Source organism: Clarias gariepinus, chromosome 22, assembly GCF_024256425.1.
Source record: "Clarias gariepinus isolate MV-2021 ecotype Netherlands chromosome 22, CGAR_prim_01v2, whole genome shotgun sequence".
In the NCBI taxonomy this organism is placed as follows: domain Eukaryota; kingdom Metazoa; phylum Chordata; class Actinopteri; order Siluriformes; family Clariidae; genus Clarias; species Clarias gariepinus.
Window position 1 is genome coordinate 7,123,235 of NC_071121.1, and position 13,993 is coordinate 7,137,227.

The following is a 13,993-nucleotide window of genomic DNA, read 5'->3' on the forward strand; positions in this document are numbered from 1 at the left end:
TACTATGTGCTCAGTGGGCTGCTTTATCTTATTGCACTTTATCTACTAGTGACAGTACTACAGTGCTAATACCTCCCTCTAGTGGACAGATCAAGACAAGGCATCTCAATCACAGTTTTTTTTTTTCTTCGAAATAGAAATCTGTTATATAGTAGCTACATTTCTCATAGGGACAGTATTCCTTGAAGTTATATTTATTACATATTACAAACGGATTTTCTGTTTTATACTGTATATATTTGTAATAATTAGATATTTTCATATGAAAATATCTAATTAAAAACAAATTAACAAAATAATGTTTGATTTACACATTTACATTTTATAAAAAATTTCAAATTCAAATTTCAAATTCAAATTTTATTTGTCACATACACTATCATACACAGTACGAAATGTAGTGAAATGCTTACACAACCGCCAGTGACCTTAAAAAGAGAATTAAAACTTATAAGTAATAAATATCAATAGAAGAAATATGAGAGAAAATTTGAATAAAAATTTAACTAGAAAAAATAGAACCTGAAAATAGAAAATAGAAAATAAAGTCTAAAAATATAAATATATAACACTATTTTTAAAAGTAGAAACTACATAACTAGGACACAAGAAAAAAACATTAATAATATAGTAGGGATATAATGTTATATTATATAGACAAAATACATTAGTTTTTAAAAAACAATTCCACTCTTGTTAAAGTAATAAATCAGAGTTTATAGTGTGCTACGAAACGACGTCATGGTAAAGCTGAAAGCAAAGTGTACATCATTTGTGTTAAAGAAATCTGTCTCTTTCAGTCAGGGATGAAGAACGGACAGGGCCTGGTATGAAATCCGAAATGAAGCTAAACCGATTCTGTTTCTTCTACTACAGACAGGGGTCGCTGCACGGACAGTGTTGACATGGATACCTCTGTGGCGCCAATGTTTATGCAGTAAATTGGATATAAACGCTATTTTTACACTTCGTGTCTCACATATAGGTACAGTTTTGCTTTAAATATTCACAAACCTCAAATATTTAATTAGCAAAAAGTGCATCTAATACGAATACTACAGCATAGTAATAGCTATAAACTAGGCCTCGCGACGCCTCGGGTTTTCCCACGGACTCTAACCGGCATGATGTTCCAGGGCCTCGGTCATCATCCATACTCCACACTCGGTAAGACCCGACCGCGCCTGCGCTTTCTGCGCGCTTTTGTGTTTTGCTTTTGCGAAATGTTTGCTTACCTATTTTTTATCCAAGTTATAAAACAGCAGCACGTACTCTTGTATTCAGTGGTTTTAGTTGCACATTTAACTTTAATACAAAGCAAAGTTAGCCTGAGCGGCTAAATAATTAGCTTAGCTGACGTCAGTGCGCCTGCTAGCTATGTCAGTTAATTCGTTGTGAGTAACTTAGTTAGCTAATTAGGGAAATGTTTTAATGGTTAAACTACACATTTATACCAAATAAAGACGTATAGTTCAAACGCACGTGTTTTTTCCTTTTAACTCATATAGTTAGTGTATACTATTAGCGATTGTCCAAAATGCTACAGTGCTAGCTAGCTAGGTTCACTGTATTTATTGTTTACAGTTTTGTTAAGACTCCAGCTAAGCTAAGCGGGTTAACTACTAAGGTTTATTAGTAGGTTAGTGAAACCTGCACCTATTTCCAATGTAAATGTCTAAAATTTTTGGTAAACTGCTGTTTTTTTAATATGCTTGTTATTGTTTTTTTTGTTTTTGTTTTTTTTACTGATTCGTCGATAGTTACCATCACACATGGTCTTGTTATCATTCAGTTATCAATGAACACATTGCTGACTGCCCGCTAGCACATGAACAGAAGTTGCAGCTATGTACATCTTTTTCATTGAAAAAAAAAAGAATGAAAAGTAGTAAGTTATTTCCGTTTTTGTGGGATTCAGTGATCCTTACAACACTTATTCTGGATGATTATTACCCTACACATTTTACTGTATTTTTCTGCTCCTAGAACACCTGATTTTACTAATCAACTAATTGACCACCTCTTCTAAATAGGGAGAACTGTGCATACATATCATCTTAATGATGTTTCATTACTGTCTCAACAGGTGCTCAATAGTGGCACGTACCAAGAGCTAAGTTTGTGGTGACAGAAGCCCAGGTTTTATGGCTGGCCTTTGTTTGTGCAACACCTTGCACTGTATGTGACTCATCAAAGAATATAGACTGACTGAGTGTGGTAGAAAATTGAAAGGAACTGGGCACGCTGTAGTGCCACCTTTTGAAAATATTAAATCTAAGTCCTCGGGTGCTGAAATAGACTTCGCATCTTCATCATGGCCTCCGTTCCGGTTTATTGCTTGTGCCGACTTCCTTACGATGTCACACGCTTCATGATCGAGTGTGATGTTTGCCAGGACTGGTTTCACGGAAGGTAGGTGACCTTGTGTAGTTCTGTTTAACACTTAGCATTTGATCAGGCATGTTAATCTCTATTAAGAGTGCCTTATAATAGTATTGCTGTTTCCACAGCTGTGTTGGCGTGGAAGAAGATAAAGCAGCAGACATTGACCTGTACCATTGCCCTAACTGTCAAGTGACACATGGACCGTCTGTCAGTAAGTAGATAGTTTTTTTTTGTTTTGTTTTTTTGTACTCCATTTGCTTTGTGTAACTGATCATCTGATTATTTTTGTTTTTTTGCCTCATGTGGAAGGCCTGGCTCTAACAAGGAGCCAAACACTAGTTCATCATCTCTGTTTCTATTTTTCTTGTAGTGCGTAAGCGGCGTGGCAGTTCTAAGCAGACTGACAGTTCAGGAGGCAGAAGAGACTCAGGGCGACCGGTGAAGACTGGGAGCGCTCAGTTTGTTCGTGAATTACGCAGCCGCACTTTTCCCAGGTAATTTGTATTAATTTGCCATCCCTAGCCTCAGTCCTGGGGAAGCAAACTAGGAATATGCAAAAGTACACGTTTTTTTAAAATAAATTAGTATCTGTATAATTAGACTGGTTTAAGGATACCTGATTTCGATCTAATGTCATATCCGCGTATACGTGAACACATCTGTGCAGTGTGTGCAGACCGTGTCTGTTATAGCATGAACATTAGGGATGGGAATCACCAGGGACCAGCCAGTATGATATTATCCTGATGCTTAGGTATTTTTTTTAAATATCTCAACTTTATATATACCCTTTTTCTGTTACAAATCTAAACAAATTTAAAGGATGCTGTGCTGCCTACCAGTGTGTGAATAGTTTAAAGCACACCACCTATAGGATTATATATGAATGGCAACATTTTACCACTTCAAATCCCAAAATTCATTTTGGAGTCAGCATGGCGATGTACGCCACAGATAAGAATCACAATCCTTAATCCTGAATTGATTATTTTTTTATTATTTAATTTATTTTTCCCATCACCAATGAACATGTAGAATTGTCAGCAAAATGTATGAAAAACAAGATGTCTTATGTTTTATTGCAGATTGGATAAAAGAAATGGAAGAATGAATTATCTAGGTTCTGAATTTAGAATTACTGATACATTTTCAGAATTTCTTCACAGAAGTAGTTTACAGCTCAGCCATTCTCTCTTATGTCGCTGTATACTAGCACGATAACGCTGCAGTGCATAGTTCTCACTTCACTAAATGGCTTTTGTACAGAGTGTTCAGTTAAGCTAAAATATGTCTGATCAAAGAGCAGAAGTGGGTCATATGGCTCAGTGGGGGATAAGACACAAAATTGGCAGTAAAGAGTTGATTTGCTTATGCTCATTTAATTTCATCTTTAAATATGTTTTCAAAGTAGTGCACTTGACTTAAAAAAAAAAATCGCATGAATTAGGCAGTTGTAAACACTCGTATATCTTGTGTGTTTTAGTGCTGATGAGGTCCTGCTAAAGCCTACAGGAGCCCAGCTCACAGTCGACTTTCTGGAGGAGCGCTCCTTCAGTGTCCCAGTCTTGGTCTTGAGGAGGGATGGGTTAGGCATGAGTCTGCCCCCTGCTTCTTTCTCTGTGTCCGATGTCGAGCACCTCGTTGGTAATTAGTCCAGTGCTGTTTGCTGATGATAGACATGCTACTTTTTTTTTTATTCACGACATTTTATTAAATATTTTTGTGCTTTGTTTTGTTATAGGAAGCGATAAAGAAATTGATGTGATTGACGTGATACGTCAGGCAGACATGAAGATGAAACTTGGGGACTTCGTAGAGTACTATAATAGTCCCAACCGAGACAGAGTGCTTAATGTGATAAGCCTGGAGTTTTCAGACACGAGGTATGTAGATTCATTTTGTGTCTGATCAACTTCTTGATTTATTTCTTCAGCTGAGCAGTGCAACACCCAAGACTGGGCAACAGATCCTAGTAATTCCTGTGAGTGTGTGTGCATGTGCCTTGCCCATCACATAACTTGCTTATCAAAGTATAAAATAGTTTTCTGCTGGTTAGTTTTTAGGAAGTTTATAGCTGCAGTGAAAATACAAAAAATACAAATAATATAAATCTGAAATAAATCCAAGGGTCTCTCATTTGATGCTAACATGCTTATGTGACCACAAGAAACAATTAGTTTTTGAATGGAAGTTACCAGTAATTAAAAAAAAACTAAGATTGTTTCAATTGATCTGTCGCTAATTGCTTAATTTTTTTACAAATAATCACAAATTACAGTTAATCACAAAAACCAATGTTACTGTAATGATGCAAAATGCAGGAGTCGACATCCAAATCAAAAAGCCCTGCCGGTCTGGGAATATTACCATGTCTCTTTATAAGACATCACATTTGCAGTATGCAAAGTTTTTTCTAAAGCAAAATCGTGTATGGGAACTTCTGCTAAAAGCTTTAATACCACAAACCTTATTCACCTGTTAAGCAAAGAACAGCATGAATAATTAGAGTATAAAAAGTTGTCAGAAACAATGTTATACAGTAAGTTGACCCTCATTTAACTAACCACTTTCACACATTCTGGATGATAAGAGGAATAGACTTTCACTTAAAATGCGGAAATATAGATATTTATAAAGAAACGTTTGCCTTCTCTGCTTTCTAATGAGTATGCCAAATACAAAGTTACTGATGTCTGCGTTATTTAAAATTGGTCGGTGTGAAGTTTCAATTTGTTAATCATTGTCATTCATCTTTCTTCAATGTGCTGCTTTTTATAATGAGTAAGTATATGAGTACAGTCGCATTTTACATGAGCATTTAGGCATTTGTGAGGGCCCCAATGGAAAATGTTTGCTCATTAGATGAGCATATTGTATGTTGTTCTGTTGGTTTCAGTTTCTTTATAATTTACAGGAAATAATAAGAGAATGGAATATATTCTATTCCGATAAATACAAATTTTAAGTTAGCGATTGTTTTGTTTTTCAGATTTCAATTGTTTGTGCACTGTTTTTTAGAACATAACTTAATAAATAATACCATACAGTGTTAGGTTCCAATAACCCACACTCACCTGTGATCAGAAATTGGTATTTATGTGGTCCCAAAAACCCTCCTCGAAGCACACCTATTTAAAACCCAGCAACACATGAAGCCATGCATGTGTGACTGAATCTTAAATGCATTTTTACACTGTCATGGTACTATGTAGTGTTTATAGCCCCACAGTGTTGTGTCCTATATGGCAAGAGGAGATGGACCGATAGCAATTATTTGGCTGATTTCTAAGAACTATGGTTGACATCTTAAACCAAAATTTCAGTAACGTTTCTTTAATGAAAAATTGAATTGTATGTTCCTAATAAAACACAATTTACAGGAAAATTACAGGACTTTCTTTCTCTTGGGTTTTACTTTAATTACAGTGATAAAGACTAAATAATAAAATGTATAAAAAATACTGTAAAATGGATCACAAACATTAAGATGCAGTTTAAAAGAGCAATGTTACCAGCAACCACATTTTTGTTTCTACTAGGCTGTCTAACCTCGTAGAGACCCCGAAGATTGTGAGGAAACTATCATGGGTGGAAAACCTCTGGCCTGAAGAATCTGTGTTCGAGAGGCCGAATGTGCAGAAGTACTGCCTGATGGGGGTGAAAGACAGCTACACAGACTTCCACATTGATTTTGGAGGAACATCTGTGTGGTACCATGTTCTACGGGTAAGGCACATTTATTACAATAAAAAAAAAAATTAAACTATTTCACACGTATATGAAAACTGATTTGGAGAAATTGTGGGCTTTTTTGACTCAGGGTGAGAAGATTTTCTACCTAATCCGTCCAACTACTGCTAATCTGTCACTGTTTGAGCGCTGGAGCTCCTCCACCAATCAGAACGAGCTCTTCTTTGGGGACCAAGTGGACATGTGCTACAAGTGCTCGCTCAAGCAAGGAAACACACTGTTTATCCCGACTGGTATGAAGTATGATTTTTATGTGTCTGAAATAAATAAAGTCTTTTTGACTACTTACTTCAGTCAGTACTTAAGTTCTTTAATAAGTTCTCTATATTAAATGCCAGCTTATAAAGTAAGGCTGTGCACATTTCCTAATTAACGCAGATGTTCAGTTCTCCAATATAAACGGCGAAGTAGGCCACAAACAGTTTAACAGAGTTTGTAACCCTGTAACACGTGTGCCCAAAATTTTTGCCCCTCAAAAGGGGCATTCCTTTCATTGTTAGGTAGGAATGAGTAGGAATGTCAGTTGTTTAAGTTTTTGTTAGATTTTTATCTAATGTGTCCTGTGGTATTTCGTCCATCAGGATGGATCCACGCAGTTCTTACTCCAGTTGACTGCCTGGCATTTGGTGGAAATTTTCTTCACAGCCTCAACATCGACATGCAACTTCGGTAAATAATAAGTTATGTGTATTTTTCTTAATAACAAATTATTATGAAATATGAAATAATTTTTTGGTGTTATTTCGTGTCTCTCAGCGCATACGAAATTGAGAAGAGACTTAGCACAGCAGACCTATTTAAGTTTCCTAACTTTGAGACTGTGTGCTGGTATGTTGGCAAGCACCTCCTAGACACTTTCAGAGGTAAGATGTTTCAGAAATTTATCACCTTTTGTTAGCTGGTTCTATTATAACAAAAATAACCAAACAGAATCAAGCAGAATGTAATTGTAAAACATAATGTTCTAGCGATGATTGCTAATATTGAGAAATAATCAGGAATCATTGAAGCTGATACATTTCTTATAAGTAGTTGTTCTTATGTTGCTCATTGTTGTTATGTAGGTCTGAGGGAAAATCGACGGCATCCTGCTGCTTATCTAGTCAACGGAGCCAAGGCTCTTAATAACGCCTTCCGAAGCTGGACTCGCAAAGAGGTGATCTGTCACAATCACCTATAATTGAAAGTTTAAAGTTTTATTACTTGGCTTACATAGTGGAGAACTTTTGCATGTCACAAATTACACTACAATTACACTAAATATTAGTATTTGTTTAGTGTCTGTGGCAGCAATATGTTTCCCAACACAAATTGGCACGGAGTCTAATCAAACTTTAGCAGTTTGTTATGGCATTAATGTTAGCATTTTCAAATGGTCAGCAATTTTTAGACAGCTTAAATGACTTGACTAACATTTTTGTTTGTTCTGTTATGGTTTCTTCAACAGTCCTTGGCTGAGCATGAGGATGAGATCCCAGAAACCATTAAGACCCAGCAGCTGGTGAAGGACCTTGCTAAAGAAATACGACTCGTAGAGGTAAGTGTTCAGGAAAAGCTTGAGAATGCTCTGGTGTTTTGGTATATTAAATGCCTGATGTTTTTTAAGTTAACAATGTAATCGTATGTATATCTCTTGGCAGGATATCTTCCAGCAGAATATAAACAGAAGTGGGGCACCATTTGGTGGCTCACAGGCCATTCCATCTGCTCACCCCAAACCTCCATTAACAGCTCCTCTCAACCCTGGTAGACCTCCAGGTAAAAACAGAGGCCCTAAGCCCAAGGAGGGGCCAGGAGTTGGAAGTGTAGGTCCTCCAGGGGTTAAGAAAAAAGGCCAGAAAGGGAAGGAGATGAAGATGGAGGCAGGAGAGCTGGATCTGCTTGAGATTCATACCAAACATACCCTGAAGAAATTTCAACCAGGATCTAAGGCCAAAAACAAGAGCAAGGTAGCATGGAACTCATGTAAAATGTTTTTTTTTTTTTTTTTAAGATTTCTGATTAGTTTTTTTTTTTTTCTGATTGGTTGTCAGAGTTTCAGTGTTTGTTTATTTTCTAAAAGATGGATCTGTCGGGTGCCTGCGTAGAAGACTTTGAAGGGAAAATAAATAAGAGCAAGCTTAAACTTGTTCTCACCAATGGCAAGATACAAGGGTATGATTGGGTCTTTATCAACATCGTCATTAATTCCCTGTCGAACTGCTGTAGGGATGAGGGTTTCCATTCGATAACCCTTTTTTTTGCTGTCCTTGTGCTTTTAGGAAGAAGGGGGGCCGTTCTGGTAACGCTAATGGAGCAGGACGCACTGCACAGTTCCAGCCTCTAACAAGCAGCTCACCTATGTCATCAGACTTTGATTCTGAAGATGAGCTTCAGATAGATGAAAGTCCTCCTCCTCGCCGCAGGCCAGTCGTACCTAGCAAAAAGAAACTGGCTGGTAGGATATTGTCTTAGTTTTCTGTGTGATATAAAATTACATCTGTTTATCTAGTGATTGCTTAATGTTAACATATAATCTGATGTCACTCTGTAGTAGGTCTTCCCAGAAAATTACCACGAGCTAAACCATGCTCAGATCCACATCGCATCAGAGAGCCTGGAGAGGTGGATTTTGACATTGAGGTAAATCTTTACTTAGCCCTTTCACATAAGGATACATTTAGAATAATAATATGGCGATGCAAAAAAAAATGTTTTGTGTTGCTCAGGAGGATTACACCACAGATGAAGAGATGCTCACTGTGCAAGGGTTAAAGGCAGGAGCAGGGGGAATCCTGGACTTGCTTAAGGCTAGCAAACAAGTAGCTGGCCTGGATCCTGCCCTCAGGTACAGAACTTACTGCATTTGAATTATTTGATTCATTCTGTATTTTTGTGTATACAACTTGTGAAATAAATAAGAGGAAAAATATGCAACAGTACAGTGTAACCTCGGATTGCGAGTAACGCGGTTTGCGAGTGTTCTCAGCGAGAGATCTTTAATAAGTTTTGATTTGTAAAACGAGGTAGTCTTGGTTTACGAGTCCCCAGTATCATGTATCACGCATGCGCTTCTTGTTTTGACGCCGAGCGTCACATTATCACAACTGAGCCAATAGTTTTTCTCTCTTGTGCTGCGGAATTGTGGGTAATCGTCTCCCCTGCTGGGTCTTAGTGCGCATCTCTTACTGGTATAATCAACATCCATGCGCGTGTGTACTGTTTACTATAACACTGTGACCATGTGTGTGCGTAAAACATATTATATTTTGTGTTGTAAGCGCGCGCGTTTGTACAGCGTGCATGTACTGTTTCTTATAACACGTGTGTACAGCGCGTGTAAAGCAAAAGAAAGTCTCATTACAGAGGATAAAGATCCATTTTCTTCCTCTCTGTTTCAGCCTGTGTGAGCTGTGTGTGTGTGTGTGTGTGTGTGTGTGTGTGTCCGCATAATTTGACACCTGGATCTTACACACACACTCTCTCTCGTTTTTTGTGTGTTTGTGTGTGTGTGTGTGTGTGAAGCAGAAAGGGGGTGCTTCACACACACAAAAAAACGAGAGAGAGTGTGTGTGTAAGATCCAGGTGTCAAATTAGGCGGACACACACACACACACACACACACACACACACACAAGCTCACACAGGCTGAAACAGAGAGGAAGAAAATGGATCTTTATCCTCTGTAATGAGACTTTCTTTTGCTTTACACGCGCTGTACACACGTGTTATAAGAAACAGTACATGCACGCTGTACAGAAACACTGCTCTGTCGCGATTCTTTTTAAAGGTAAAGTGCAGGTTCGTTTGTTTCACACACAAAGCGCCTGCGTGCATAAACGGAAACACTTATCTGTCTGGATTTTTTTTTCTTCTTTTTTTAAAAGGTGAAGTGCAGGTTAATTTGTTTTATTTTTACTTAATATTTTGTGTTCATTATTTTTATGTATTAAATTTGTTGGGCTGTGAAATAAATAATTTGAGTTTTCATTATTTCTTATGGGAAATTTAAATTTGATTTACGAGTGTTTTGGAATACGAACCCGGACTGAATTATGCTTGTAATCCAAGGTTACTGTAATCACTACAGGTACAGCAGGTGAGCCACACAAGTCATTCATAACAATTAAAGTATTTGGAGACACAATCCAGTGTCTTCTTGTTTCAATCCCAAGTCTAGATAAATGCAGAGGGTTTTGGCATGAAGGGCATCTGATGTAAAACATTTGCCAAATGAATCTTGCAAATTGTTAACGTGACTTCTATACCGGATCAGTTGCAGTCCGCGTTAACAACAAGGTCTCAGGGCTTATTTCTTGTGTGTGTTTTGTAGTGAGGAAGCTCCAGCCTCTCCCAGTACCTGTGATGCCATTCAGGGCATGTTATCCATGGCCAATCCTCCTTCGTCGTCATCATCGTCCTCTTCCTCGTCCTCTGCCTCCTCCTCTCCTTTGTCTTTGTCCGGGGGACGTGAGAGGTTGGGGACGATGAAGGATAAAGCCAGGAGAGCCATGTGGGTGGGTGGTGCTGAGAAGAAGAGTGAAAAGAAAACCATCATCCAAAGGCCAGGCAAGAGACCCATCAAAAGACCCGCCAGGCACCTCAGTGATGACGACAGTCCTGATGAGCAGGAGACCCTGGGAACCTGTTTTAAAGACTCTGATTTTGGTGGGTACCGACTACCTTGTGCAGCCTAGTGACCTTATGACTGAAAATGTGGATTAAGTTTTCCATGATGCTCCTGCATAATCCTTGAGTCCATGAGTCGTGTGCTTACTTGTTAAATAGGCTTTTCAGCTTTATGTATAGACACTCATTCATTTTAATGCACACACTCTTTACAGCATTTAAAAAAAAAAAAATTATTTATTATTATTATTTTTTTTTAGTGTATCCTTCCTTAGAGTCAGATGAGGAAGAACACACACTGAAATCCAAAATGAAGAGAAAGAGAAACTGGGATGATACACCGTGGAGTCCTAAAGGTAATAGATATATCATATTATAATCAGTAAATTCATTGGGATTCTTTGCAGCCAACCAAATATTGACGTAGTTGACATAATTTGTGCTTTTCTTGCTTCTCCGATGTCAGCCCGCGTGACTCCCACCCTGCCTAAGCAGGAGCGGCCGGTGAGGGAGGGTGCCCGAGTCGCATCTGTTGAGACTGGGCTTGCTGCCGCTGCTGCCAAACTGGCACAACAGGTGGGTACGAAGAAGTCAAGCAGGCACTGGATTTAAAAAAGTGATTTTTATGATGTTTCTTTTTTTCAAATCAGGAGCAACAGAAGACTACAACAAAGCGAAAATACACAAAAAAGAAGATCCCTCAAGAGAAAATGCACTCGGCAGCATCCCACCTCCAGATACAGCCAGACTCGATGTCGCCCCCACTGCCCCCCGAGCCTCTGGTGGACTGTATCACAGAGGAGAGGAGAGTAGAGACATACTCGGCCAGCCTGCTGGACCATGAATATACAGCAGGCCCGGGCCCTTTTGGCCCAGGTGGCCCTAGAGGAAGTGCCGCCATGGCCCCGGGCGTCTTCCTCACCTCCAGACGACCCTCTCTCTCGCCGCAAAACAGCAGCAGCTACTCTCCTTCTACACCCTCACCTGCTGGGATGGCAAGTCCTGGGGCTGCTGGGGTAGGACAAGGTAAACACCGAAAGCCTGTCAGGGGTGGAACTGAATTCATATCACTGCAAAGCTGGGCTGAAGTGTAGATTAGTATATTAATTCAGAGAATGTTTTTGAACCATGTATAAACATCTGAATTACCCGGATAAGGTTCTCTAGGTCTAATCTGCATTTGATCATTGGTTTAATGGGCAGTGTGCATTTTCTCTGCCCTCTTAATTTTTATTGACCCCAAGCCTAATTATACTGCTTTGTTGCAATTCTTAGATGCATTTGTGTAAATTGTACCTCGTTGACCAGCCTGCCTGAACTACTTAACAACAGCACATCTGGTCTTTAATAGACCAAAGTGTCCCAAAACTATGTGCAGTCGGCTCTAATCAGGGCTCATTTAAATCACTTTGGTTAAAAGTGCCTAAAATTTAAATTACTGGGGGAAAAAATGCAAATAATTGTTTTCTTGCCTTACAGGAAAACGCCCAAAGAAAGGACTTGCTACAGCTAAACAGAGACTTGGAAAGATTTTAAAAATACACCGCAATGGCAAACTTCTTCTGTAGAGATCAGTGGAAAAGGTGAGATGTGGTGATGTTCTCAGGAGAAACAGAAGAGTCAAGGGACAAACGTGGAAGAAAAGAAGAAAAAATTCAGTCACTTGGTATCACAGTACAACTGTACTGTAGTTGGATTTATTAAGACCTCTACAGTGGTAACGACCCCTAAAGCTGCATCAGGGTCGTTACGTGGGATTGTGTTTTTTTTGTTTTTTTAAAACTTTCCATCTGCAAAAGCCAGTAAAACTGCAGGTTTTTAATTCCAGTCAAAATAAATGACACACGAATCGTGCTTTGAAGTCTACAATTAAGTAAATGAGTACCATAAGCTCCTTGCAGATAAGATTAGAGCAGGCTTGCTGGTGTAACACTTTCCAGTGACGAGTAAAGCAAAGAAAACAGTTCTGTTCATGAAGGTTAAATTCATTAAAATGACCGTTAACAGTAAACAAGCACATTAAATAACTCCTGTATGGCTCTCGTTTTCGCCCTGAGCAAAGTCCTTTTGTTAATATGTTGTGGCTGGCCTGACTGTGAGATACAGTTGTTCATATATAGCTTTAAAACCACAAACGGAAGGTGTCACAGCGTTAGTTATCACTTAGCAGCCGTCTTAGAGTTTATTTTTCTGTTTTGGCCTCATTGATAAATTTGACATGTTAGTGGTCTTTTTTTGTTGTAGAGTTCTATTAGACATAAACACAAAGCGTCTCAAATACTTAATTTTTGTCTTTTAGACATTAGTCTAAAATTATTTTGTTAACCATGTTGACTTACTCAAATATCGTAAAAGTCTGCCCTACATCGCCTCTCTGCTACTCCAAGCATTTTTAGCTTGTCTTTTACAATTGTAGTCCAAAATGTATAGTCGTTTGCTCATGTAGACAGGATGGTAGTTGAGGGATAGGTGAACTTGTCGTGTTAATTATCCAAACAAAATATTTCACTGTGAATGTTTTTCTCCAGCACGAGAATCCTTCACGGAGTTGTCAGTGCACATAATGTATAGATGATTGATAGTATTAAATAGTGTCACATGTTAGCAGCTAATTTTCCATGATCTTATAAAGAACAGGAAGTCGTTCTACCCTCAGTACCACGTATGCTTTAGTTGGTGTGCTCATTCCCTTACTTCTTGCTTCCATGTAATGTGTTTTTTTTTTTTTTTTAAGCATAGTCATGCAATGCATTTCTACTGATGTTTGTCTAATCTATGTCAGCTCTGTAAATATATATATTTATACGTATATATTTTTTAGTTATCCAGCACAGACAGTAGGATGTCTTGATGGTGATGTCTTGTTCTTAGTTTCACCTGTTTGCATTCATGTATTTATGTGTTGTCTACTGGCTGATTTCACCAGGAGTGGTGTGGTACATTCTAGTCAAATGGTAATGCATCTAAAACCGAATTAGGCTCGTGTGATGAAGGTTTCAGGCTTAGTGTACATAATTGGTGTAATTTTGTTATAGTTATGACGAAAGGTTTGTTGCATTTAAATCTTTCTTAGCATATCTTGTATAAAGACACCTTAATGTCCTTTTTTTTTGATGGGGAGGGGGGTAGTTTAACTACAAGTCCTTTAGTCCTTTTTATCTGTATAGGTTAAATATGTTATTAGTTTTGGATTGTTTTATGACATCGGAAGGTGATAATGAAGTTAATGTATTCATCATTTTGCTAGTTT

At 38.3% G+C, this 13,993-nt stretch overlaps 1 protein-coding gene across 1 annotated transcript; it reads left to right on the top strand.

Moving 5' to 3' along the window:
- Positions 1-889: 889 nt before the first annotated feature.
- Positions 890-13,472, top strand: phf8 (PHD finger protein 8). The gene is made up of 23 exons (XM_053482795.1): positions 890-985; positions 1,084-1,167; positions 2,087-2,412; positions 2,511-2,596; positions 2,756-2,879; positions 3,869-4,029; positions 4,127-4,268; positions 5,925-6,111; positions 6,206-6,368; positions 6,717-6,804; positions 6,892-6,998; positions 7,200-7,291; positions 7,583-7,672; positions 7,776-8,084; positions 8,198-8,289; positions 8,397-8,572; positions 8,669-8,757; positions 8,844-8,962; positions 10,448-10,782; positions 11,004-11,099; positions 11,210-11,319; positions 11,394-11,769; positions 12,223-13,472. Exons 3-23 carry the CDS (start codon positions 2,315-2,317, stop codon positions 12,309-12,311), a joined length of 3,129 nt encoding a protein of 1,042 aa, XP_053338770.1. The 5' UTR covers positions 890-985; positions 1,084-1,167; positions 2,087-2,314; the 3' UTR covers positions 12,312-13,472.
- Positions 13,473-13,993: the final 521 nt, after the last annotated feature.